Here is a 27,500-nt window from a genome sequence, read left to right as displayed (position 1 = left end):
CATCGTCGCAGAATTTCTCGCGTGTGACCTTTCGTTCGTTCTTCCCGCGATATTTAAACGCTATATTTTTACCCGACTACGCTGCAAAATATCTTTTCCATGCAGGTAGCCAGAACGTCGCGCATAATTATTTAAATGTGAACTCGAAGCGGCGCAAGATTGTACGAAGGGAGGCAGGGATTCTTCGCGACGATGCCTGTACCACCACGTTCTTGCGGTGGTATACGTCTTACATTATTTAGAAGGAGCCGAGGACGAAGATGCCGGGTACTGGCGCATGCTAATCACTCGACCCAGATTGAATAATGAATTAGTATTCTTTTCCTTCTTCCTCGCCGCCCCTACGGTTTCAGTTGGTGGTCCTCGGCGGACCCGCCGCTACGTGACAGGTTTTTTATTATCCGATAGAAAGACTTTCTTCCTTGTCCGTCGAAGCTGGCCGAGCTCGTTAGCTATGTATATACGCGACACACCTAATTCCCTATTAGCGTTCTGATATTCAAATTGGAAGGCAGCTTACAAACTGAACGCAGGGAAATCTTTCTCAGATTGAATATCTTTCAAATTCTATCATTAATTCGTCCTTACGGATTGGATTGCGTTTTACGTGCAATCCTATTACATTTGAAAAGGACAAATCTTCGGTGGAATAGAAATTAATATTTAAATGATGAGATAAGCGTTTTTGATCCATAAAGTGGAGCAAACAGTATCCATCAAACGATAACACAAATTATAAATGTTTCTGAGGCATATATTACATATGCGGAAGTTGAATCAGGGAAAAGCATAGAAGACAATATTATGGAATATTGTAGAAATATGTAATTAGCCATTAATTAAGTACGATGATACACGTTCATGAATCGACAAACTAAGTAACGTCAATATGACCACCTGAATTGAAGTTACGATTTCCAGTATTTCAATAAACTCAAAATACGATTTTAAAGAAGTGAAGCAGTGTATATTATGCGTGATCAAACTGAGAAATTAAGGAACCAGTCGAATTTGTACGATTTCTACATAGTTTATTTAGGAATAGATTACACAATAGGAAAATAGAAAGTAATAAAATATACACATACAGTGGCTGCAATCGACAAAGTATAAATTTTATATGTCCAATTTGTATTGGTAATGTTAACAGTACCATAACAATCATTCATTTAATCTATATTAATATATTAAATTTTACTTTCATTTTCTCTTTCATACCTTTTCATACCAAAAGCTTTCATCAGTTCATATAGGTTTACTTCTCCATTTTGTGTGGATATATTTTTTCAAATTAACTATATTTTATAGTAATATAAATAATTTTTTCTTTCTTTATATATTTTGTATTTCCACCCTTGAAGAGAACTAAAAATATAATTTTTGATAAATATACATTTGCAATCATCTGGAATTAAAATATTTAAATGTACAAGCAAACATTCCTTCGCCTTTGTTCGTACATTTAACATTTTAAGTGCACAGAATATCGAAAAATTACATCAAGTTTAGTTAGAAGAAGATCCAGAAAGGTAGGACGAAAATAGAAACTGGAAACAATGACGTAACAAGAGTTTATCTCGATTTTATTCAAAGAGTGGATAAATCCTCTTTATAATTACGGCGTTAACATGAAAATATTATGTCGTTCATAGTCACGCAATAACTATTAAGATGAGGGCATCGGATAGAAGAGAGGAACGTTAGCATAATGTTTTTGAATACAGACCGTACGTAACGTGTGTGCACGTGTCTATACGTACACAGGGCACATATACATCCCATGGCACAGTACAGCTCCTCAGTACTTTGTGTGCAAATTGCGCCCAGGACGAGGACGCAGGAGAGACTCTCAGTCCTGGCTCCGAGGATGAAACAAGTCCCTGACGCAACCTCCTTGTACGAGAGCCGAATGAAAATTTAAACCCAAAGAGTTCCCATCGCAGCCATAGTTCCCTTCCTGCGAAAAGCCTGATTAAGTCTTTTCTCGTTGTTAATATTGATAACCAGTCCAAAGTCGTTACAAAATCACCTGCGAAAAGTCAACTTGACGCATAATTTATCCGACGTGAGTGTATCTCTACCAAGCTTCGGTAGGATGGAGGATATGAAATTTCGTTGCGGTACTAATTTATTACTTATCAGAAACTGTTTCACAGTCGTATTTCGTAGTTCGACGTTATGAATTTCGGCTGTTTTCAGTTGTAAATAAACGATAAGTTCGCTCGCAGAAAACATTTAATAAAACTATTTTATAATAATTAAAATATTTTAATAAAACATTATATATGATTCCTGCCTTTTCTAATTAACGGATTAACGTTACTTGTATCTAATCGTTATTTCAAGATCATTCGTGTTGAAGTGTCTGCAATTATTACACACGTCACGTGCCAACTTCATAAGTTTTCTATAGGATTAAGGTCTGGGTTAGGTGCTTCGTTTAGGTTTCCAAAGCTGAGCTTACAGTAGGGCTGTTTGGTACGTGCTGTTTTTATTCAAATTTCGGATTTTAGAAGTTACTTTAATGTGAACTGTGAACTGTGCAGTAGCTCCTTTAATCAAGTCTTTTTCCAGTGGTACCTCGAAGCTAATCACTCGTGTCCTCGATCTCAAGGTTAACTACCCTCATACGCGACTAAGTAAGCATGAATTCGTCTTTGGCGGGGACTGACCCACCAAGGAAAACAAGCATCGATTTACCAATCTAATCACCACACATACTAGGCTGTTACACATTTAATATTCTCCTGAAAATAAGAATCTTAGATTTTCAAGACTCTATTTGCTAAATAAGTCGACTCCACGAACGCTGTGAGAGTCAATAATTCGATTATAGATTTGTAAAGTTACAATTAGTTACAGTTTTCAGTGAAACGTGTAACGTGAAAAATCATAATTTTCTTGTAAGGTTAGGTAAAAGAAACAGCACATGTTTACTCTTACAAGTATCTGTTTATTTAGCTTACAATTAGATGAATACGAGCAAAGGTGTTAACAACATTACTTTAAATAAAATACATTTTCGAACATTTTAAATCGTGCATGGCGGGCGACGGTCCGCAGGGGCCTCACGCGGCTCCAATGGCGCAACCATAATCGAATCCACGATAGACCAAACGACTACACTGCATAGTTTTAATTTTAATCGACGCAATTTTCACTGCCGTTCCCCGAACGTTGCTTTTATTGCGAGGACGCCATTTATTCCCGCGACAACTGTACTCGTTTACTTGGGCAAATCGCCCGACGTTAGTTAATCCCCAGCGGCGCTTAAAATATGAAAAGCGTTGTAAGATACAGCGTAAGAAGGGTTAAAAGAAAGCGTGAACGGCGGTTTAGCTGGCGGTCTTGAAGGATCTCAAGGGGAGAGTCGAATAGGAGATTACGGCGCAACCTTCCACGAGACCTTGAATTAGGTTGGAACGTTCTCCCCGTCTTTGTCCTCCGCTCGCCACGGCAACTTTAACACCGATTCCAAGAGTAACAGAGAAAGGATTCTTATTATTGTTCTTAAGGGATTAGGGCCTCTGGTTTTGCGGCAAGCTGTACTCTCCATCCTTTAATAACAGAGACCCACCCTACCTCGGATGCCATAGTTGTGTTCACCACCTTTGCTCGTTGCGTTTATCTATGTTCGAGGCTGTGCGCGATCTCAACCACTCGGGGCATGCTCGCGACTAGAATTTGGCCGAATTCCTCGACAGACTGCCGATCAGCGCTCGAACGGTGACATAGGAGAGTCGATTAGGTTCTAAAACGTTCGTTTTCTGCAGAAACTAACGAGTTAAGAGTAACAAAATTACATCAATGGAAGTAAAAACAATTTTATCGTAGAACACAAACATGGTGCTAGTATTCTATTTATATTGTAATAATTATACTACCTATGTACTATTATAAACATTTCTCTTTTATACTTGAATTTTTTAGAAACTAACAAAGATAAACAAAATTAGGGAAAGGGAATTTAAATCTTCAGCTAAAGTTACCTTTTATACATCATAAAATTCTCGTGATTTGAACTCCTACACCTATGCTTTAGCCCTAAGTATTCTCCATATTCTTTAATTGTGTATCCCAAATTTAATATAGTGAGATTAAGCCTGACATTTTCGTAGCTTATGTGCAAATATCGATGTCTTAATCTAATTTTCTTACCACTCTTTTCCAAACATTGCAATATTAATTTACGCGCTGTTTCTAAGAATTGCGACTCGTTCACGAGTACGTTCCCCGCGTCTTGCCACCCTCTTTCGTTAATGAGGGAACCTGGCAGAAATGCGGTTAGAAACGTTTCTGTCCCCCTTCCTCTCGACTCGCGTCGGCCTTACGCTGGAAAACAAGACATTTATAAACACCCACCACGAGATTAGATTTGTTAAGATAATGGGCTGCCCGGTTTAGCGAGGCGCCCGTACTGCGCTCGCAACTATCGCCCTGAAGAGGCTGCAACCGCCGTCTCCTTAATCCTAAATATGACCTCGTGTAGGCAGTTAGGCCGTTCGTGTACCCTCGCGCGAGGACTACGCGTCCTCCAGATCCTTCTTTATGAATTCGTTGGGGTAAGACGCGGGTTATCGTTTATGCTCCCGTCAGGTCTTGTAAATCTTGGTTACAGTGCTCCTGGTATGCGAACTCGTGGAACCTTTAAGAGAGTAGTTTGTACAAATTTTCTAATTTTCAAGACGGATATTAAAATTTAACAGATATTTAAAGAAACGTTCTATTTTTTAAATTAGGAGCTTGAAAATATTTAAAATCAAAGCTAATGTTCATCGTGTATTTAATGCGTTGACTTTCCAAGCCAAATCGAATTGTCCACGAAAACGAAACTTTGTCTTTAGACAGTAGAAGATTTAGTTTTACTACTTCGTTAAAATTCTAGTTCTATCTAGATTTATTTTCTTTAACATCCAATCTTAAGAATTAATTTTGTTAGCTTTCTGGCGCTACGTCGCAGCGGTGTGGAAACTTGTGAGAATCGTAGGATGTTAGAAAAGGGAAGAAGAATTACTGATGCTACTCATCAGTAAGGGTTTCTAGCGGCTCTGTTTTAGACGACTGAGATATTAGGAAGTCGGTCAACGAATGTATAGCAATCGAGGGATCAGTCGAGCGCTTGTGAGAGCGCGAGCCCTCTGGTGGCGAGCATGGGAGGCGACGTCACAGCTTCTTAATAAAAATTCATGTCACCCATATACGTGGCAGTTAATGTGTTAAATCATTACTGTATCGGCTTTGAATGCAATTGACACCTGTCGCGGAAGATGGAAGTAAAAGATTTCGAGAGAAATAGAAGCGTCGCGATGCGGGGTTCCGCGAGGAAACGATGATCCACGGACGATCGGGATTTATCTTTACGACGCCGTCGCCAACCGTATCCAGTGACGCGTTATTTCGGCACCGGTGAAAAAAACATAATAAAATTTAACGGTCCGTCAGGCCGTGGCATCGGTCGTCCCTGGAAGGCCAATAAATATCGAGAACAGGGCGGCTACAAATCTCAAGATAAACACGAGCTCGTATTTTTCTACCCCCTTGGCTTTCTCGGTCTCGCTCCTCCAGCTCGCGTCAGTGGAGGGGGAAAGGGCTCGCCCTTTTTACATTCCTCGTATGAATTATTAGGTGGCCGGACCTAAGGGGTGGACACCGCGGTATTTAATTTTCACTGGCCATTAAAACAGGACGAATTTTTCCCTAATCGTATCCCTGACGATGAAAGTGCGGTTTGCAGTTTGTCACTGACCCTTCGTTTTGTTATCGATATATTATCCTGCCACATTACGCTCTTCCTTAGTTTAATTCGAAATCCAATCCCGTAGGCGAGAGGATAATTAACGACCTTTTATTTTCAGTTACGACTGACCGTCTCGGATACGTAAACTCATAATTCGCGTTTCGCGGATCGACTGAAGTAGCGATTTATTTAGAAAGGGAGGCTCGTTCAAAAATTTTGGAACACCAATATTCACGCATATGTTACTCGTAACTTATTCCTGTAATTATCCAAATATTTTTTTAAATTTTGAGTCCTACAATTTTATTATATTAATTGAAAATTATGTAATTAGTGGTAGGACAAATTGTGCCACGAGATATTATTAGGAGTTTGAGTTGGAAAGTGGGAGAGAATGTACGACGTACGGGGTCTTCGTCGATCATTTAACAGGAACATTCCGCCAAATATAATTTATCGTAACTAACTGTGGTAGGAAATTTTCTGAACGAAGGCACAGGTAGATTGGTATAGGTGATGCCAATTAAGAGAGACGACGGTGGTGAGCACTGAACTAGAACTAAGGGCTGGCGGATGCCGATGATATATGTGGTGGAAAATACTGGAGGCAATCTGTCACGCCATCGACGTCTCGCAGGAGCCATCTCTTCTGCTTTCTCTGGCTACCTCTTCTTTCGCACTTTTCTATACGAACGAATCGCGAAAGAATTACTACGTGAATCTATTAAAAAATATAAGACAACCGAAAAACAAGTCATTTAGTTTTTTCAGTGAATTCGTAGAATAGTGTCTTTAATGTACAGTTTAAACTATTCAAGGAAACTAATGCGTTTTCTATTTATCTTAAATCAGAGAACATTGAAGTAGTCACCAAAATTGTGTATAAATATTTATAATTACATATCTGAATGATAAAATGCGACTTTATCACAAATTTAACACGTGTCGTGGGTCAATATCAATGTGAATTTTAATTTATTGTAAGCAACATAATACATTTTTAAAGAGGCTAAAATTTCTGATTGAGGGTGCTAAGAAATATAGGAAAATGAGAAAATAAAAGGAAATTTTGTTTTACCAAAAATTTTGATACTTTAATAGGACTAGTAAAAACAGGGTACAAGATTCATAAATCAATTTTTTATTATTAGACTGAAAATTTTATTCAGAATACATGTGCTTATGGAAAATTAAATGTCAATAATATTATGTTTTGTACACATATTTCATATGTTTTCTCGCATCAATGTATAACATCTATAGTTTGCATGTTAAGGTTAGATTTGTTTGATGAATACCTAGTCAATGTAAAAATGTGTTGATTTTAATATGCAAGACTTGACGATGAGTGTGTAGCCTCATAATTGTGAAACTTGGCATAAAGAACTTGTAACAAGTCAGACTCGTTATTGTACAACAAGGGGTTAATAAAAGTTACAGATTTAGATTCAGAATTCTTCAAGTTCTAGAGGTTACCACCATTCTGTAATTGTCCAACGGAAAAATTCGAGTCTCTTGATGAGACCTCAGAGTTCACCGGGACGCCGAACAAACAATTTCTTTCGAGCATATACGACCCTCGGTGTATTCTCGAAAACATCGAGCCCAGACCGGTTGCCATAGGGTCTTCCAAACACGAGAAAAAAATAACTGAAAAATGCCAGAAGCAACCGACAAATCTGGCCTCTGCAAGTAGTCGTACGACGATGCAGAGGACAGGTCCGTTTGGTAAAGAGAATCTGGTCTCTTCAGCCTTTACAAAAGGTAGGATGTTTAGCCCCGTCCTTCTTTAGTATCCGGAAGTCGAGGCAGTTCCTCTTACTCCCGTTCCTCTTTTCCTTCTTCCCTCTCACACGCGCCCTTTCCGGGTATACGGCTGATTAAACGCGCAACTACGTAACGTAACGCAAATATACTGGCTGCCAGGCCTCCCCCAACCCTCCGTAGTTCCCGTCGGCCATCCCTTGAACTGCCGTTGAAGAGAGGATGGACTCGTTTCGCTCTCGATTCCACCTTTCGGCTCTCTTTGAATTCCAACCCCGGTCACTTGACGGAAATATTTATCGAGGGTCTTTGCCGAGGCCCCCTCGTTGCCCTACTCCTTCGGGCTAGACAGGACGACGACAGGGAGAAGCAGTCGGTCGTAGCTCGTCCTGCTACCTTTCAACGACGCGCCTCTATCGGTACATGTCCCACCTCTCTCTCTCTCTTTCTCTCTTCTTCCCCCTATTGGATCTACCCCCCGTTCTCGCTCGCGAGTTCTTTGATCCATTTCATGGAGTTTGTTCGGCTCGGATTATTTGCTCTCTTAATTACATTTCGATCCTGTCTTGCCCTCTTCCCGTCTCTTTCTCTCCTACGGCGCCGGGGATTTCGTCGACCAAACGGAACGATCATCAGCTTCGACCGACTGTTGTGCGAATTTATTATGTCGATGCTCGTTTCGAACCGATTCTTTCCTCGCGACTCGAAGCTGTAGATTATAGTGGAAAGGATAGGGAAAAGATTTTTTAAAAAATTGAATTTGAAATAAGAAACAAAGAATATTTTTAACGATTGAAAAGGGTACATGAAAGAATAAAATGCAAAACTGATTCAGGAATGATCGAATACTCTTTAACATATACAATTGCTCCCACTGGTATTTGTATACTATAATGGTGATTCACTATAACTGAAAAAAGCAGGAAGAAAGTTCTTGAAATTGGTATAAATCCATTTTTTCATACATTAAGATTCTTAAGGGTTTAAATTAAAAATAAATTTTATCATCTGGTTTCCATGTAATCTATTCGTAAGCAGGTTTTCTCACAAACTAGTTCCCTGCAAAGACTGGGAACAAATACTTTTGTAATACATTGAATACATTGAATACATTTGTAGTATATTGAAAAATGAAGGTAAAACTAAAACTAAATAATTAGGAATTTCTGTAAAATATTGAATATATTCAAGATTTAGACTAATGTAATTATATTATTGTATTTTGTTAGCAAATGTAGTGTTTAATAAATGTTACTTAAAATGGAAATGGTTCTCGTGTAACAGGATGGGTGACCGCTTGAAAATATCATATATTGTTGGTATTATTATTATTATATACTGTTTATATTATACCTAACTATCGATTTTGTAATTGTGTTGATATTAATCCGTTGATATTAAAAAGAAATACCACTTCGTATAAATAAAGTAACATAAAGCTGTAATAAACAACATTTGGTAAAAATAAATGGACAAAATTTGGAGAATAACTGTATATGTAATGGTCGAAAACAAAATTCTATGTTAGTTAACATTAAGTACTTGAAATTTAATTCTTGAAATTTTCAAGTCCTTTTCTAATATTGACGATTCGACAAAGAATTAAATTAAATTGAATTAATTTAATTTATCGAATCGTTCGATGGAAAATTTCAAGGGGTACGGAATATATGCTGAATATATGTTTCCCTGAAAGAAGGACGGTTTTCGACAAACCTGAATGCGCATTGCCTTTAATTAAGGAAAAAAATGTAATGTAAACCGAAAACTAGTCGTGGTTATGGGGACTCCCCATGGCTTTCCAGCCGCAGGGGTCGCTCGTCCCTACGACCATAGAGGGTGGAACAAAGGAAGTTATCGTCGCAGAATTTTTATAGCGAGGAGAGAAAGAAATGTAAATCAGGTTTTGGTTCGTCTTTGCGTTAAGATGAAGAGAACACGGGGGAAGGAACTTGAGACTGTCGCCGGCTTACCCGTGGATCGGAAGTGTTGTCGTATAAAACTGAATTAACTGTGCTCCTTTTTCCTTTTTCGCGTACGCGGTTACTTCTTATTTATTATAAACATAGTCTTGATACTTTCGTTTCCCTCGTCCCCGCTTGCATCACATTTAATGTTTCTATTTGCATGTTTAGATCGAAATCTTACATACGATATGAAAATATTTATAATACACGTCGTGCATTTTTCTATTTTATTTGTGTAACGTTATACGAAGATTGTATAAAATCTGTATAATATTGTATTGTTACTTAATAATATTTCAAAAGATTTTACTAAGGAATTTCTGAATTTTATAATCATATGAAAAATCTTCAAGTGTTAGTATTAATTTTCTCTTAAGGGAACTTAAAATCAGGTTGAATAAATAATATAATTACCAGAAATTATAAGATTTAAGTAGATAAACATTTATTAACTACGATATCGTTCAAAGTTAGCTTCTATAAAAGATATTAATAATTACGACAACCGTGTTTAATAAAAATAACGAACGTTACTAAAGATATCAACGGAAGAAGTTTCAGAAAATGCTATTGCGTCGATAAAGAAAATAAATTAGCCTGAGAGTCTGCTGCGTTACAACCTTATTACAAAATTTAACGAACACTATTAAGACTTTCATAAACTTCACGAATTCCTTTAAAGGAAGAATTTATAAACGTAGTTAATAAAAATAGGATTCCAAAGATTCGACTATTTTCAAGGAATAGTTAAAATCACACACTTCTATTACATACATTAAAATTGTAATAACATTCTACATATGTATTGTATATGGATCACTGCTTATAAATTAGAAATCGAAAACTCGTACATTAATCTGTGTACACTTTTAAACGTCTGTCATCCTCTTATCATACATATAAATGTATTGGAATGCAAAATTTCGGTGATAAATTATTAAGTGCCAATAGCATACTTAGATCGTCTTCGAGGTGTCGTTAAGAGGTTCGGAAGCGATTAAAAATATCCAGGGACGATAAATCTACCATTTTACGCCGCGTCCGATCGCCAGCGCGAACTAACGATATTATTCGAACGTTTTCGCGATATTTTCCACGACCACCCCCGCAGAGTCGCGCCGCGAGCGTCGCTAAAGACAGAATCGAGCCGTAACCGCGCAACGATCCGCAACTTTATACGTTCCTGATAATCTCTCAGAGAGCCCCGGAACGGTTACTCGCGGTAGTTGTCGAGATTTATGAAATGGCAATAAAATTTATATGACTCGGTGGCTCGTTAGGGGTGCGGCTCGCTCGTTCAGATTGATGTCGGTGCGAGTCTGGTCCACTTGCCCGGGGGCTGTGTTTGTTTCTCTCCGCGATTGTCGTAGAACGGTCTACTGCCATTATTAATCCCTTGGAAATCGCGGGAGAGCTTCAGTCATCGTTCACCGGAGAAAAATATGGCTGTAATATTTCTTTGAACGCGGGTGGCTCAATTTCGACTGAATTTCTGTTTCTCGCGACGATCCGATTATGCCCGGAGTGTCTCGATCGAGAGGCCGGAGAATGGTTATGGTTATGGATCATACTGTTCAGTGGAGTCGGGTAACTTTTATTCGCGAGAAATATTGCTCTTGTTCAAATACTTATTTTCTTCGTTTAAGATGGCATCGAAGCGATGCGTCGGAAAGTATTGCAAAATATCTAACTAATCATAAAATATGATTTCAACATTCGTTAAACGTGAGAATAGTGATTATGAAAATATGAATGAATTGATGTGAACAAAATAAATGTCAAAACTATAAACATAAATTTATGAAATAATCAGTACATTTCTGTATCGCATTAACGAATAGAAATTTGCTAAAATTAAAGTTGAAGAATGAAATAATACTTATTGAATGTTAGTAAGAATATCGTTAAAATAATAGTTATAAAAAGGAGTGTTATATTAATGCTTCAAAATATTAATTCCACTAAAATTGGTAGTTTGTCGTGATATATGAATGGCACCCTCGAATATGAATTCTTGGTTTCTACTAAAAGAATTATTTCCTTCGCGTTTCAAGCGAAGAGTTGAAGATAAGAGAAAAAGGGTGCTTTCGATGAGTCACTTATACGGTAAATCACGCGTACGCTCTGTCGAGCATGATGCCTCGAGGACATATCTGCTCTACCTGTTGCTCAATTCCCCATCGACGACAGCGAGGATCGTGCAAAGAATTTGAAAGGTGCACGAACGAATGTTCCTTCTGTATTTTTCAATCCGATCGTGTGCATAATCCCTTAAACTGAATCGCGCCGAAGTTCGACGACTGAATCGAACGTTTCACGTCATGCCATTAGTTATTCGAAACTCAATTTAGCAACAGGGTTAAGGAGTACTTTTAATATGGCCATTCGTAAGATCTTGCAATATAAACCTTAAAATTTAGTGAACTGAATTAATTGTTAAGCGCGTAGTAGCAAAAATACAAAATTTAGAAGCATTTAATCATGTGTTTGAATAGTTTAATCTTTTCAAATATTTTTTTCTTAACGTACTTAGCGGAATTAATAATTATAATTGTTTTGGATAAAGAATATTACACAGAACTTATGAAAACGAAGCACAAAGTTTTCTGTTTGAAGAAAGACATACTTAAGCAAAATTTCAGATGTTTAGAAATATTGTAATATATTTCTGCAAGCAGCGATATTTATAACTTATTATTTTCCTCCTGTTTTAGGTGAACGATCGTGTTAGATCGCCAGGAACATCACGATGCCTAACCACTACTATGTCGCTTTCAATTTCACCTTCGAGTCCTGAGGAACCTGTTACGCTGTAAGTACAATGCAATTTTAAATTCATCCCATAGTTTTTTGCGAAGAAACCTATTTATTTTTTTACATTTATCATACGATGAATTTGGCAGGCAGCGTAATAAATACATTTTATTCTATTTAAACAAAAAGAGAAGGTTGAGAAAAATTCTTAGTTGCAAGAATTTCACAAATAGAAAAAAACAATTAGCAAAAAATTTAGTACACTCATCTCAAAGCTCTAAACCGTGCTATACTAGATAAAAAAACATTTTTAACGGTTCATTAGCACCAGAAAAAATTAAGTTGATCTACGTGGTTCACCCTGCACACCCCCAAACATACTCTACAGGTGACAAAATTGCTCACAATAGAAAAATAAATATAAATATCAATTGAACTGTAAAATATAAATAGAAGGTGTATAGCAAATAGGATGAAAAGAATATTCAAAAAACAAGTGATTTTACAAATGAATTCAATCAATAATGTCACTCTGCACACCCTCAAATATATTCTACAGGTGACAAAATTGCTCACAATATACAAATAAATATAAATATCAATTGAACTGTAAAATATAAATAGAAGGTGTATAGCAAATAGGATGAAAAGGATATTCAAAAAACAAGGGTGATTTTACAAATTAATTCAATGAATAATGTCACTCTATACACCCTCAAATATATTATACAGGTGAGAGAATTGCTCACAATAGGAAATTAAATATAAATATCAATCAAACTGTAAAATATAAGTAGATGTATAGCAAATAAAATGAAAACGAACAGGGGAGATTTTATAAACTAACTCAACGAATAAGGGGTAGTATGTTTGGCATGTCTGCTGCATCGTAGTGAACAATCTGAACACTGGTCCCCGAAGAATATTCTAATCGCTCGAATATTTCGTTGCCGCGACAATTTACCAAAGCCCGAAAGATCATAGCGCGGCTCGCAATCTGCGTCGCCCTTTCTATAGCCGTCGAAAAAGCCACTCAGACAAATTAGTCCCTGCCGTTTCTCCCGCGCGAAAGAACGTTTCCACGTAGTTGTAGACCGCCGGTATCCCAGTGCCTCTCTTGTTCTTGTACCCGTGGCTCGGTGTCGCGGGCCACCGCTTTGGATGGCATCGGTGCCGCGGGACGCCGAGGGCGGCGATATTTATGCCAGTTTTTTATTGCGCTTTAGCCCGAGAGCAGAATGGAAACAATATGTCACCGGCGGTAAGGGGTGCACGAAGTTCTTGTAGGTGGCCCCGGTCTGGTGTGGCACCTAACGTTAATACTAACGCCTCCGTCGTGACTGCGCCCTACGCTCGACGTCATGATTTTAAATGAACAACCCCCGGTTTCACCCCGTCACGCGACACCGAGGGCTAAAGCGGATCGAGCGTGTGCCGCGTGATCCAGTTTCCAAGACGCGGCTGAAAATCGGTCTCGATACATTAACGCGGGGGGCTGATCGTAATTTACAACCCCCATTCGTAAGTAACCTGTTCGGGGCCTCGGGACGACGGTGGAAAGTGAAAAGATGGGTAAATTTTTATTGTAGGATCTGGGCAATTCGGTGTACATGGAGATTTGAATCGTGATAATCGTAATAATCGTTTTATTGAACCTTGATTGAGAGTTTAATAATTTGTAACGCTCGATGGGAATGAGTAAAGAATGGCTCCGCAAAAGTAGATCCAATAATCCTTTAGAAATTATTGCAAGCTTTTAATAGAACAGATTTATTTCTAATCGTAACCATTATTTGATGTGCCATTTTTTCTTATATCTCTATGCAGTCTTTGTTTTAAAATGAATTGTGGAGGCCTGTTATTGTAGAAAGAAATGAACCAGATGTTCAATCGAGTACTTGTGGGAGAGATACAGGTTGAACGTGGCCCTCTACTGGCGAGTGCGGGAACTGTCGTCACATATTAACTTCGTGTTGATTAATCTACAACCCCTGGCAAAAAGTCTTCGACCAAACGCAGCAATACGAAATTACTTTAAAATATTGTAGCATTTGAAACGTAAAATGCTATCATATATAGTGTACGAACTCTGTCCACTTAAATATCTCGATCATTTCGAACAATGCGGAGAAAATGTTAGTTACAGAAGTTGTAGGGTTTAAGAAATTACATGAAACGATATAAATGGTATTCTTGAGGTATAAAGCTCAACTTTATTTTTTTAAATGAAATGATCGCGATTTGTATACCTGTGCCTAGAGTTTGCCAAATTTTATTTAAGAATAACAATACAAATTTTGGATTCGTTCGTAAACTAGCTCCAGGCCACGATTCCACTTGCCTAAATGGTGATTTGAAAAATCCATTACCAAATTCCCATTTACAAACGAAGTTACAAACAAAATTAATTTGCAAACGGATCTAAAATTTGTATTTATCATTTGTGAATAAAATTTGCTCACCTCTGCCTGCACCAGATCTACTAAAACTGCCTTCCACGGAATTTTATACTTATAATTTTCTAACTTGTAAGAAGAGGTCGTATCGAACGATCGAGTTACTACGTCAGAATTAAAATCTGGTTTGTTCTAACCAATCAGACCGTTCCAACAACCCATAGATTATTTCTACAACCTCCTTTGCTCGACTTTAATGGTACAGAAACTCAAGATAGCGTGTAACCCAGTTGAAAATTCTGATTTATAGATTGCTCCCGCCTCTCTATAAGCTATATTCGATAAGTATTCGTTCGAATAGAGGACGTATGAATTAGCCCCGAACGGTTTTCGAGTAACATCGACGAAAATGTTGGCTCGCGAAGTTTAAATCTCCGCGAGCGACCGATCGCCGACTGTTATGCCTACGAAAGTACGACTGAAAAAAAGGAGAGCCTGGGGTCTCAAGAGTCATCGGATAAGTGCATATCGATTTCTCCCGATTGCCGAGGGTTGGACGGTGGTAAGATCGAGGCGAATGGGAAAAAAGAAGGCGGTAAAAAGGGCAAAGGCTATAAGTAACGGACCGTCTGGTGGAAAGCGCTCGAGGGCGAACAGTGATTTAGAGAAATTAAAACTTTAATTCATGTTCGAGTTCGCGGGGGGTGTGTCCTCCCCCTTTCCTCCAACCCCCTGGCACCACTTTCGGTCTGTGGCATTCTGAGCCCCCCTGTTGATCGGCCAGAATTCACTCCGTCCGTAAATTGGTCCGTGCTACGACAACGTTGTCGCTCATTTTGACGTTGATTCTGTTCTTTTGTTTTCTAATTTACCGTTTACGGAATCTTTTGTTCGTTACGTTTAGCGTACTATGAAAATTTTAACAAGAGAGTTTTGTTTTCTTTAAACAATCAGGTTCGTAAGATCAAATTTTATATTTATTTACGGGTTCTTGCAATCCTTGATATTGAAAAGTAAATTCATTAATAAACAATAATAATATAGAGGAATTAGAACGTCGTAATGGTTTATAATGTAAAAAATATTTGGTTTAATATTGTGGTTATAATAATTGAAATACTTGTAGATAGTTTCAGATAATTTATTTCAAAATGGAAGGGATTAGATATATAACAATTTCACATCCATATCTGATGAAAAGAACGGTATGACATTATAGTTGGAGAATTATAGTAATTATAGAATGGAAGTACCAGATGGACTATATACTAAATTTAGATAATAATTAGGTGGTTTTCCCCGTTCCTAATAGCCCAGAGGAAATGCATGAATATACAAATTTGTACCAGAATAATCGATGACACATTATCCTTTTATATGATCATTGGTAATGACACGTAACGTCTAATTATGAGAACATACAAACGTGAATAATTTTGGCACACATTGTCCACTCTACAGCTGTCAGTTGAAGTTTATATACTGTTCAAACTAATTATAGAATATCATGATAATTGAGGGGAATAAATTAAAAAGAGGAATAAATGAAACGCTGTATATTTAAAACGATATTATTTTCTCTTAATGTTTGATTCGAGTATTAACTAAATGTGAAACCAGGAATACTTTAAATATTTGTTAACACTAGTAATTCTTTTAGATTGAAAATTTGATATCCTACAGAGAATTTCCAGATCTTCACAAATCTTATTCTTTCAAAAGTCGTTAATCTTATCTTTTAACTGGATTATCGTCCCAAATAAAATCCAGGATTCAGCAGATCCAACAATTGATAGCAGAGGGTAAGAAAGCACCAAATATCCCAAATCCGATCGAGCGTGACCACATACTGGACACAATTATTGTTGTCTTGATTTAAGGGCAGCATAGATTTTAAAGGATGGCTGCAAGATAGTTCTTTGTGGCCTCTGTTTACGTAGGGGATGACCAAAAATTTCAGCATCCTCCTATAAAGCAGCATCCTATACATTCAAAGCTACTGGACGGACATCTATTCTCAAAATGACCCCACGAAAGTTCAGAATTTCCTTTATACTCAGATTTGTACGGATTACTCGACGCGTTAACAGAATCTAAATGTTGAAAGCATATGCAATATTTATTCGTTGCATACTAACAGCTTGAACGTGAAAAGTAGATTGAAATATCACTATTTTTATTCTTCGAAACGAGGAAAATGAAATACACAATTTCCCTTATCTTATACGATTATTAAGAAAATTATTTATCGTGTAATTTCGTGGAAGATATTGACAAATTTTCTGTGTTGTTTAAACCGTTAGCTTCGTTACTAATGCACGATATAAATTCAAAATAAAAATAAACAAGGCTTCAAGAACTTTCTAAAATTGGTATTCAACAATCGTATCAGATGCACGAAATCTTCATTTCCAAAACGTTGAAGTAACAAAAACGTGTCTCACGGATAAGACAAAGGCGAAACGGTAAATCTGAATTTCGAGAATATGCTCTTGTAACTTTTACGGGCCACCATATGTGATATAGAATATGAGAGAAAGACTCGCCCTTTGCTGTTCTCGCCCTTGGTTGCCCGTTGTCCCTTTTACCGAACTCTTCTTTAGGTTTCTTCCTCTCGCGTTCTCCCTCTCTGTCTGCATTTTCCTTCCCCGTTTTCGGGACGACCTCCGTCTCCAATAAATTCCCATCACCATCCTCAGGTACGCCTTCGCTGAGTAAATCATACCATAAGTGAATCCGAATTGAATTCAATGAGTAAATATGGCGGTCGAACAATGAAAGGCAACCACGGATCCATCCGTTACCGCGAGAACGAGATTTCGTTCGACGAAGATTATTTCAACGTGTTACAGCCTTTAAAAACCTTTTATTCGAAAATTCGATTACGCGAATTAATGAATAAATACGACAGAGACTCTTGATTGAAATAAAAATCTTAAATACTCTAAAATATTCTTTACGTTGTTTACAATTACTGGAAATAGAATGAGCTGAATTAAAAGCGGCATGATTCCGGAGCTTGGTTATTCATTTTTAATTGTTCCTTATACAGGGTGTCCGGCCAACCCTGGTAAAAATTTTAATAGAGGATTCTAGAGGCCAAAATAAGATGAAAATTAAGTGTATCAATTTGTTGATAGAGGTTTCGTTAAAAAGTTATTAATAATTAAATTCGAAAATTTCAAATGGTCCTGGAAAAATTATTTTCGGCTGTGGGGGTCAATTGCAATCATTTTTGGTCATTAGACATACCTCCGAAATCCTACCCCTTTTCGAGAAAAAAATTCGAGTAGGTATGAAACTTTTCGACAAAATTAAAAAGTTTCAAATCGTTCTTAAAATATTATTTCTAGTTACGGGGGTCCATTATAATCGTTTTTGGTCAATAGACATACCCTCGAAATCCTAACCACTTTCGAGAAAAAAATTCCTTACCGAAAATATTATTTCTGGCCAGAAGTGTTACCCCGAAATTTCGTGCGGATCTTTAAAACGTCATAACTTCTGAACGGATGGGACGATTTTAATGTTTAAAAAAGCAAACTACGCGCATTTTAGTGTAGAATATGTACAAATCGTAAAAATATTGGAAAAGTTGGTCCTTGACTCCGCAAAATGAGAAAAACCCCATAAAAATGGTACAATTTTCAAATAGCCATAATTCCTACAATAGTGAATATATTTCAATGAAACTTTTTTCTGAAGTAGAGCTCATAGGTACCTACAAAAAAGTATTAGACAACTTTTCTGTAGAGCGTCAAACAAAATTATTAAAAATCAAAAACGAATTTGTAAGAAAAATCGACAGGGGGTAGGTGTCTAAATTTTTCGGCGAAAAAAAAAAATTTCAAATCGTTCTGGAAAAGTTATTTTCGGTTGCGGGGGTCAATTACAATAATTTTTGGTAAATACATATACCCTCGAAATCCTACCCAGTTTCGAGAAAAAAATTCAGTACGAGCGAAACTTTAAACGTTAATAACTTTTTAACGAAGCCGCCATCAACAAATTAGTATTCTTGATTTTCGTTTTATTTTGACCTCTAGAATCTCCCATTAAAATTTTTCTCTATAATCGTGTATCATAAAAAGACGGTACAAATTCGGAGAGATAAAAATTTAATTAGAAAATTGGATTAAGAAGAAAATTCGATTACTTGAGTTAATAAATAAATACGACAGGGTCTCGTGGTTCAAATAAAAATCTTAAATAGTCTAAAATATTCTTTACGTTGTTTATTACGTTATGTATGTTTTCTTTCATAATGTGTATCATAAAAAAATGGTACAAATTCTAGGAGACAAAAATTTAATTAGAAAATTGTGTTAAAAAGAATTCGTTCTCTGCAATAATTCATCGGGAAAATAAGAAAGTCACGACCGAAATATCGCGTCGCTAATTTAAAAGCAATTCTCTGTCTTCTCTGGTACACTTTCACCCCACGTCTGGCCATCTTTTATGGCACATCATCGAGGGGCAATAGATGTAAATCGTCTGGCATACAATGCTGCGTCCATATACGCGCGCGTAGACTCTAGTCAAGAAGCAACGGGGATGGAAATGCATAAATACATGAACCACGGCGAAACTACTAACGAAAGAGGGACGGGGACCAGCTTGGCCCGCATATGCCTCGAGCGAGCTGTACCTCCTAGAGGCGTAATAACGCGTGGATACCAGTTCTCTTCTCGCGAAAATGCGACCTTTCGGGAATGTCGTGCTTCCCCCTCGAAAAAATACTGCGATTTCGGTCTGAGCCTCGAGAACCCGCGACACGGATGAGGAATGAGAGAGCATTTTATTCCTTTCGGATTCTCGCCACCGTTTATGGTAAACATGGCAGGAAAGGAATCGTTAAAACGGCGTCGTTCGTTTATTTCACGTATCTTTCACGCGTGTCGGTGTTTTATAGTTTTTATCACACGCCAGGTACAAATATAATATAGATGCAAATTTTATAGAATCGAGTGGACTAATTGGGGAAAATAAAAAATTGTTCATTTATGTCTTGAAATTTTGAAGATCGAATAATTTAATTTTTCGGTTACATGAAGTTCATGGTTACGATTTATTTTTTCTCAGTTATATCATATTTAAGGGAGAAATAGTATAGATAGAGCTTAACACACGGAAGTAACTCTGAAACAACCCTAATATTCTCTCGAAAGCTGTGGAATAAATTACATATTACGTATAAATTACATAATGTATTGACTATATTTAAGGATTCTCACTTCCACACAGAGACTTTCGTAACTCTTACCTAATCAATCCGACGCATGCACACATACCTCGAAACCTTATTCTTAAGTTAAACGTTCAAAAGTTTCTGGGTAGTAATTACAGAGCACAGCGAAACTAGGTTTCACGTCATTTCATACTGTTACTTGTGAGAACTCTGTTTTAGTAGTAAGATTCTTCTTAGAACTTCCGTGACGGACGAACCTCAGCTGTGATTACTATTTTATCACGCTACCAAAGGCCAGGTTCATACACATAGATGTACGTTGAAATCATTGCTGCACCCCTCTACTGATTAATATTGGATACTGTAATTTTCTTTCATCTTATTTCCTCGAAAACTTCACTATATTTTGTACTTTCTAACTCAAACTGGAAGATGAAGAGTGAATTAAAACGTTCGAAATTAAACAAAATTATTGGTATCATTCAGTCAAATAACCTTTGTACCTTTATTCGGTACAAGTACAGGCAAAGAAAAAAAGAAGACACATGTTAGATTATCTGACAGAGATTTGCAAAGGATCGAAACATAAAATTTCAACTACTCGAAAATAGAACGTCATTAATGATAGACACGTCCTTAAAATTTATTTATTTTGATTTGTTTCGATATTGAAGACTGAACTTTCGAGGCACGGGGTAATTGAAGGGGTAGTTAACGAATATTTTGTCCCGGATCATAGACGGTACTTTAGCCGCAACAATTTTCACGGCGATGTAATTAACCTTGCAAGTATGTGAAATATCTCAAGAAACACGCTGACCACATTAATCTTGACGATCCGTTCGGGCATACTTTAACCAACGTCGACGGCTACGCTCAGCTGCTTCGCGTAAATAACCCAAAACATGTGTAGAGCGTACTAATACCAACGAGCTTGCGGCTTTTGCGTCGACTAAGAAATTTGTTGGAAGTTTATTACGCTACAAAGAGCTCTGCGAGAGTTAACAAGTGATGATTCAAAATACGCTGAAATTGTGAAATCTTAAAGAATTATACCCTTTTTTAAGCACAAAGAAATCTATTTTCTTTTCTCTTTATATATTCCAAAAGCTTGGATTAAAAATCTTAAAAATTGCTCCAGATTTTTAAGTTAGAACGTTGAATATTTAGGGATCTTATTTTAGATTGTGGAAGTAGACAAATTCTTACTGAAAATAGAAAATTGCACTTCGCTACCGTTTCGTTATAAATCATTTAAATTCTTTTATTCTAGTACGAACAATATCCACTATACAGTTAAATTCGATTTGTTTATTTCGGATGTCCAAAAACGATGTAGCCACTATCGAGGAACAATTTTTCAGTGCAAGATTTAACTCGCTACATTATTAATAATAATTAAAGAAACCTTCCAAAAATAACTATGTACAAATTTAACTTTGTACCTACTTTTGTAAAATATCTCAATGTTGACCTAAATACTTTAGAAACTTAAATTCTTACATTACGTATTATTGAGCAAAAAAATCACGAGAAGAAAAAGAAACGATTAAAAAACGATTGATACGAGTCGCTTAACTGCGAGACGAGGGCGGGGGATGAGTCTGCAGGAATTAGAGAGACGAGATTCGCATTCCTGCATTACTGTCACGCGAGTAATTACACAGCACCGAAAACGACGCGCGGCAGGCCCAGCGAAGAGAGACGAAGACGAACGACGAGATACTTCACGGAGAGAAGGAAAATAGAGGAGAAAACGCTGGAAGGGTTTAGCCAGGGCTGTGAGTTACTATTGCCTCGCGCCATCGTTGCTGCCTCGACGTCTCCGACTCGGCGTTGCGCGATTTGCAGCCAACAGGAGAAACCAGAGCTAATAAAAGCCCACAATTACCTCCGGTTCGAGCCATTTGTCTTGACGGGCGTCTCATGCCCGATATAATTCACCCTGGCAACAACACATTGTTGCCTAATGAGGTGTAAAACATTCCCAGATATCTGGCTGCCTTGGCTACGGGGCGGTCCCCGTTTCCAGGACGCTGATCCGCGATACGATCGCTGCTCCTCTATCCATAATATTCTTATATTAGTCGTTTGGCCTTTACCCTCGGACAGGCCTTCGGACTCTCGCGTCGAATCATCGTTTAGCTGTCGCACAAATTATTCTGTCCGTCGTCGAACAGTGTTTCATTAGATCCCAAGAATACAAGGGAGCATCTCGTCGAGCAATCGTCCGGTAAATTAGGATGATCGATTTTACCTCGAATCGTACAAAGTTTCTTTATTACTTTTTCTTGATATAAAAGAGAAGGTAGACCTTCGACAGTGGGTGAGAATAATATAAAATATTTTAGATCGATCTTCTTAGGTTAAGTTCAAAGAATATTGAATAACACGTGGTGACACTTTTTGCGCTCGCCAGCAGAGGGCTACGCTCTCTCACAAGTACTCGATGGACCATTAAATGTCCCCTCTCCTTTACAAAATATAAGAATCTCCCTCACAAATATAAGTGTTGAATTAAGGTAATGAAACTGAATGATTTAAACACGCAAAATAAACTTATTTATTAAACGAGATTGTACAATAAACGATACATACTACATAGCACAGAAAAAATTCTAACAATAAGAATCAATAAGAACAGTATTTTTAAATGTCAACTTTACTATCTGTTTAGTAATTAATTCTTTCTCACCTAAACTAAGTAGCAGTTGTTCGCTACTATAATTGGCTAAGATTCTAGCACCATGGATACATTTCGTTGACCATGTATGTAATTTGATGTCACGTATAAATAATAGTACATCAAGTTGCATGGAGGAAAAATAGCAAACAGAAGTGTGTACAGCAGAAGTACACCCAGAGCAAGATGCAATGAAATTAGGCATTTCGATATGGTCGTGCGAGCAATTTAGAATCAATAAAGGATAGTGTAAAGGACGAGTAACGTTGTATCCCGTGCCATGATCGCATCCCAGGTCCTTCCTCGGCTGTAGAGTACACACGAAGCGTGCTCTGTCAATTCGATTTAGCCAAGGGATGTGCTACGTGCCCCTAGCTGGTTCCTCCCACCCCCCGACGACCGCCTTTTGTCTTTATTTCTTCGGGCCGGCAGTGATTTGCTGCGATAAAGCCGCATCGACAGGCGACGCACGTGTATCGCGTGTCGAAGGACACGCTCCCGCTTCCAGCCGGGGCCCATTCGAGAACGTTGCCGAAGAAAAGGCGAAGAAGGTTATGATATATTTGTAATCATGTTACCCGATACGTGCCCTTCCGTTACAACTGCTCCTGGTAACAAACTGCCGTGGACCTTTTTCACTTTATGGCCGTGTGCACGCACGTATAACACTTCGCCGCACGGAATGAGAGAGTTGGCGAACTCTGCGTTACGTTTATTTATGGGTGGAAAAGAGAGCCGGGCCCGTAAACGAGATTTGTACGCGACGCACGGTCTGGGGAACCTTGGAAAATTGTTCGTGTCATCGGCCACGATCGTATCAATTATTACGAATACTCGAATAATTGAAATTTCGTGATTTATCTAATTCATTCAACACTAGATTTAGGGAACAATTTAACGAGTGTCTATCCTTGAAGTTGCAGAACCGGCAATTATTACTTATTAGCAATATATTCTGTCAAATATTCTTCCTCGTTAAAATTAAAATTTCTATATAATCGTCGACTATATAGAATTCTATATAAAGAGTCTCGATACAAATGTGTGCAATCAGTGTCCATAAATCTAGTGTTAAGGGATGTTGACCAGAAACATGGTCAATGTTATCCCATGGTTACGGGTGAATGAAACGGAATGAAATTGAACGTACCTGTTTCCAAAATTCTAATTATTGAGTTTCGAACTCGTTCGGTATAAATTGTAAATCTACCAGAGACTTAGGTCCAGTTATCAAACATCGTGAGAACTAGCCATTTCGAAAGCATCATTTTCGAGGTACCCGTGTTTCGAGGAATACGGGTTCCAGCAACCGTCATGGAACGAATTTACCGTAAAAAAGGAACCATTGTCGAGAACTGTAGTTACGCCCTCCCCGAAATGACCGATTCATTTATTCATGAGATGCGCTCCGTGAAAAAGTTTTGTGACACCGGAAACAGTCGAGGGCATCGTTCGAATTCATCGACACACACGGCTACACGTAATTCCGGCCCGAGGAATCTCGGTAGAAGGGGCTTTTGAGTTTTAAGGGCCGTCATCAGTGCAAGCCCATGAGGCTCGAGAAATTGCATCGTAATCCAAGAACACCGCGAAGCGGACTGGTTTTCGGAGAGGCAATTCCAACAAGCCGTAACAATCTGGCGGCGGCGTCGACGGAGGCATATTATTATGGTCGTAGCTCGGACAGTTTATTCCGGGTTCGTTTCGGGATTTACTGCCCCGCGCGTTTTACAGTAAGAACTACGGCCTGACGTTTGTTTTCGCCGCGTTTCGACACAATGAAATTGTCGATTAAGTTATTAATCTGCCCGAAAAATATGGACTCGATACACATATTTTTTGCAGCGATATCTTATACCAACAAGAATGGAGACTGAGAAATTATAATCACCGAGCTTCGTATGACAGTAGTCTGCAACAATCTCCGGTAATTTATTCTGTTTTCTTTTTATCGAACGTGGTATCAATCAAATAGCCATTACTATTCGCTGAAAATTAAATATACAAATTTAATAAATAAATAATCAACAAGGTACACCATGATTCAATATGTCCGACTTCAAGTAACGTTTAACCTTTAAGTAATAGTATTATAATTGTTGAATACTGGTTTCCTAGTACCAAGTGCCGTACCGTGTTTCCTCTAAGACGAAGTTTCTAAGGGCGCATAAATAAGAACATGGACAATATCGCTGCGAGCATAAGAAGGATACATGTGCTGGTACTTGTCACTATGACATTATCGATCCAATGGCTCGGTCCGACGACGGTTGGTCCGAGTATAGTCCCTTCTTACCACCCCCTTCCCCCTTTGCCCTTCTATGTACATACCCGACTTTGCAACCCCCTCCGTGCAACCCTTTAGGGTCGCGTTCCTCACAGATATCAGTGTGAAACTTGCAGAGACGTCCTTTCCAATTTCTCTTGCGCGCTGTTCAGGAAACGTTGAGACATATGCAAATCTTGTTAACGTTTCTACGTTTATTTCTCGTATACGTAATATCGAGTTCCTTCGTTCTTTTTCCGTACAAATATTTATATAGAGAAAACATAGACTTCTTTATAATACAGTTTTGCACTTAATCTTTTATCTATGCGAATATTTCAACGCAAGAAATATAATTATTAAGTAATTATACAAGTTACTTCTTACTTTTCAATAGTATGATGGTATTCTAACGCAGTGTCACGTAAATTTCTGGCAAACCTTAAAGGGGATGATTATTTCGCATATCTAATAAAATGTAAACATAGGAGATACCAATCATGGAATATGGAGCTGACATTCGGTAATAGTAATTTAGTTATAGTTCGTCCTATAGTTCATAATGACATGTAACAATAATAATATAAAGTTTTATGGATAATAGTAATATTAAAGCAGTATTTAATTCAATTTGAAAGTACCCAAGATAACCTAATAATCTGACCTAATCAGTGACCCTAGTAAAATATAATAATCTTTTATTTCTACTTTGTACTCTAATAAATAAATAAAGATAGCGAGCAAACGTCACATTTTTTAAGTCTCATCACAAGCAATCACCATTGTAATTTTTCAGTTATTTATGCTATCAGCGTAAAAAAAAAGATGAAATACAGTGATCGTTGATTAAATTAATAATATTACATTATCGAACGAAAGTTTTGCCAAACAAACTATTACTCGAACACCTACCCTACTCGAATGAACACATATCGAACCAATTAACACCACACACACTGTTCTGCCTATCGAAGAAAAGAATACTAGGCTCGTAAATTGTTAAAAGGATGTACCGCCACGTCCGAGCGTCTGACGGCGGCGTCGGCGTCGACGTAACTGCGAAAATTTGCGCCCGCCTGCCCCAGCCTCACTATAAATCAGTTGAAATTTGTTATGCGCGGCACGCAGATGGTTTTGTTATATGAAAATATGTGCCGCGTAGGGATGGTATAAGTATCCCTCGGTAAAACACATCCCTTATACCCCACACCCACGACCCTGGTCGTCTCGCCCCGCTCCTTACCCCAGACAAGCCCGAGGCGTCATGCTGTTCTGCGCTCTCTTTAATTACACCCCGAAAACCGGGACGCGTGACGTATTGCCGTATGCCGAAAGGGACAAAAAAGGCAACCTCTACTTTGGACCAGGACCGCTGATCCACGGCTGGTCCGTTAATCGAACCGGAGAAACCTCTGCTGCACCTTGCCACGAGAAATACATACGTCTGTTAACACTTTGACTGCCATGGCGGTCACTGAACCAACCCTAACATTATACACGTTTCTCAAACTGGAGGGTCCCTAAACCTATCGACAATAGTTCGTCAGCTTCCTGAAGGGAAATACTGTAGTATACAGGGTGTTCGGCCACCCCTGGGAAAAATTTTAATAGGGGATTCTAGAGGCCAAGATAAGACGAAAATCAAGAATACCAATATGTTGATGGAGGCTGCGTTAAAAAGTTATTAACGTTTAAAGTTCCGCCCGTACTGAATTTTTTTCTCGAAAATGCGCAAAATTTCGAAGGTATGTTTATTCAACAAAAATGATTGTAATTGACCCTCGCAACAGAAAATAATTTTTCCAGAACGATTTGAAATTTTTGAATTTAATTGTTAATAACTTTTTAACGAAGCCTCGATCAACAAATTGGTATTCTTGATTTTCGTCTTATTTTGGCCTCTAGAATCCCTCATTAAAATTTTTCCCAGGGTTAGCCGAACACCCTGTATAACACGAATGATTATTGAAAAATATCGATAATATTGGAACGTCTATAATTCGATATATTGATAAGAAACTTTTAAGGCAGAAGAAATTGAAATTGTTAATCAAAGGTAGAAGCATAAAGAATCGAAATAGAACGTAGGGTCTAAATTAAACTCTATATGAATTTCAAGTTCAATTATAGAATTGTAGTTTCGCTTCTTGTGGTGAGTCAAGTTTGATATTTTCACAAATTTTTTAAAAATGAAAGAACCAAACCAAGAAAATGCAAATAAGTGCTAAATATATTTATTATTTGTTGGGACACGTCAATATAAAAGCAGTAACACCTGTCCATCTTCTCCAAAAACATCATGAAACACACTTAATACTTTAAACTACATCGATTTCTCAATATTTAAAACTAATTGTACTCTTTCTATCGTGACAAATATCGTTTGTCATAGAAACCAGCGCGAATGTACGCAGATGCGAGTAAAAGCGTCGAAAATATTTACCTCGAGTCGGACAATTTCTGACAGACGCACTCCTTTTCGTCTTCCCTGGCCTCCTCGCAAAGTATCGGGCAGGAGTCATTGGAATCGCGTTAGCTGCCGTAGGAACACTTAAAACTTGAAAAAATAAGGGACCATATTTCCTACTTAGAGCGGCTTAGAACAGGGAAACTCGATGGAACAGGACAACGACGTAAGGTGTTTCTCGCTGAAAAACAGGGTCCAGCGATGGAAGAGCCACTTAAAGCGTCGGTCCCGGCAGCGTTAAATATTTGATCGGAATTCGATTGGTTTAAGACGTCAGT

General features: G+C 37.9%; 1 protein-coding gene across 6 annotated transcripts in view; it reads left to right on the top strand.

Annotated features, from left to right (window-relative positions):
- The window catches only part of LOC143340790 (uncharacterized), a 509,578-nt gene that overhangs the window by 428,690 nt on the left and 53,388 nt on the right, over positions 1-27,500 (top strand). For all 6 annotated transcript variants that reach the window (XM_076763086.1, XM_076763085.1, XM_076763087.1 and 3 more), the window contains exon 5: positions 12,183-12,280. In XM_076763086.1, coding sequence (XP_076619201.1) covers positions 12,183-12,280 — 98 coding nt within the window. The remainder of the gene's footprint in view (positions 1-12,182; positions 12,281-27,500) is intronic.

Source organism: Colletes latitarsis, chromosome 4 (assembly GCF_051014445.1).
Source record: "Colletes latitarsis isolate SP2378_abdomen chromosome 4, iyColLati1, whole genome shotgun sequence".
NCBI lineage: Eukaryota > Metazoa > Arthropoda > Insecta > Hymenoptera > Colletidae > Colletes > Colletes latitarsis.
This window is presented reverse-complemented; position numbering and strand designations above follow the sequence as displayed.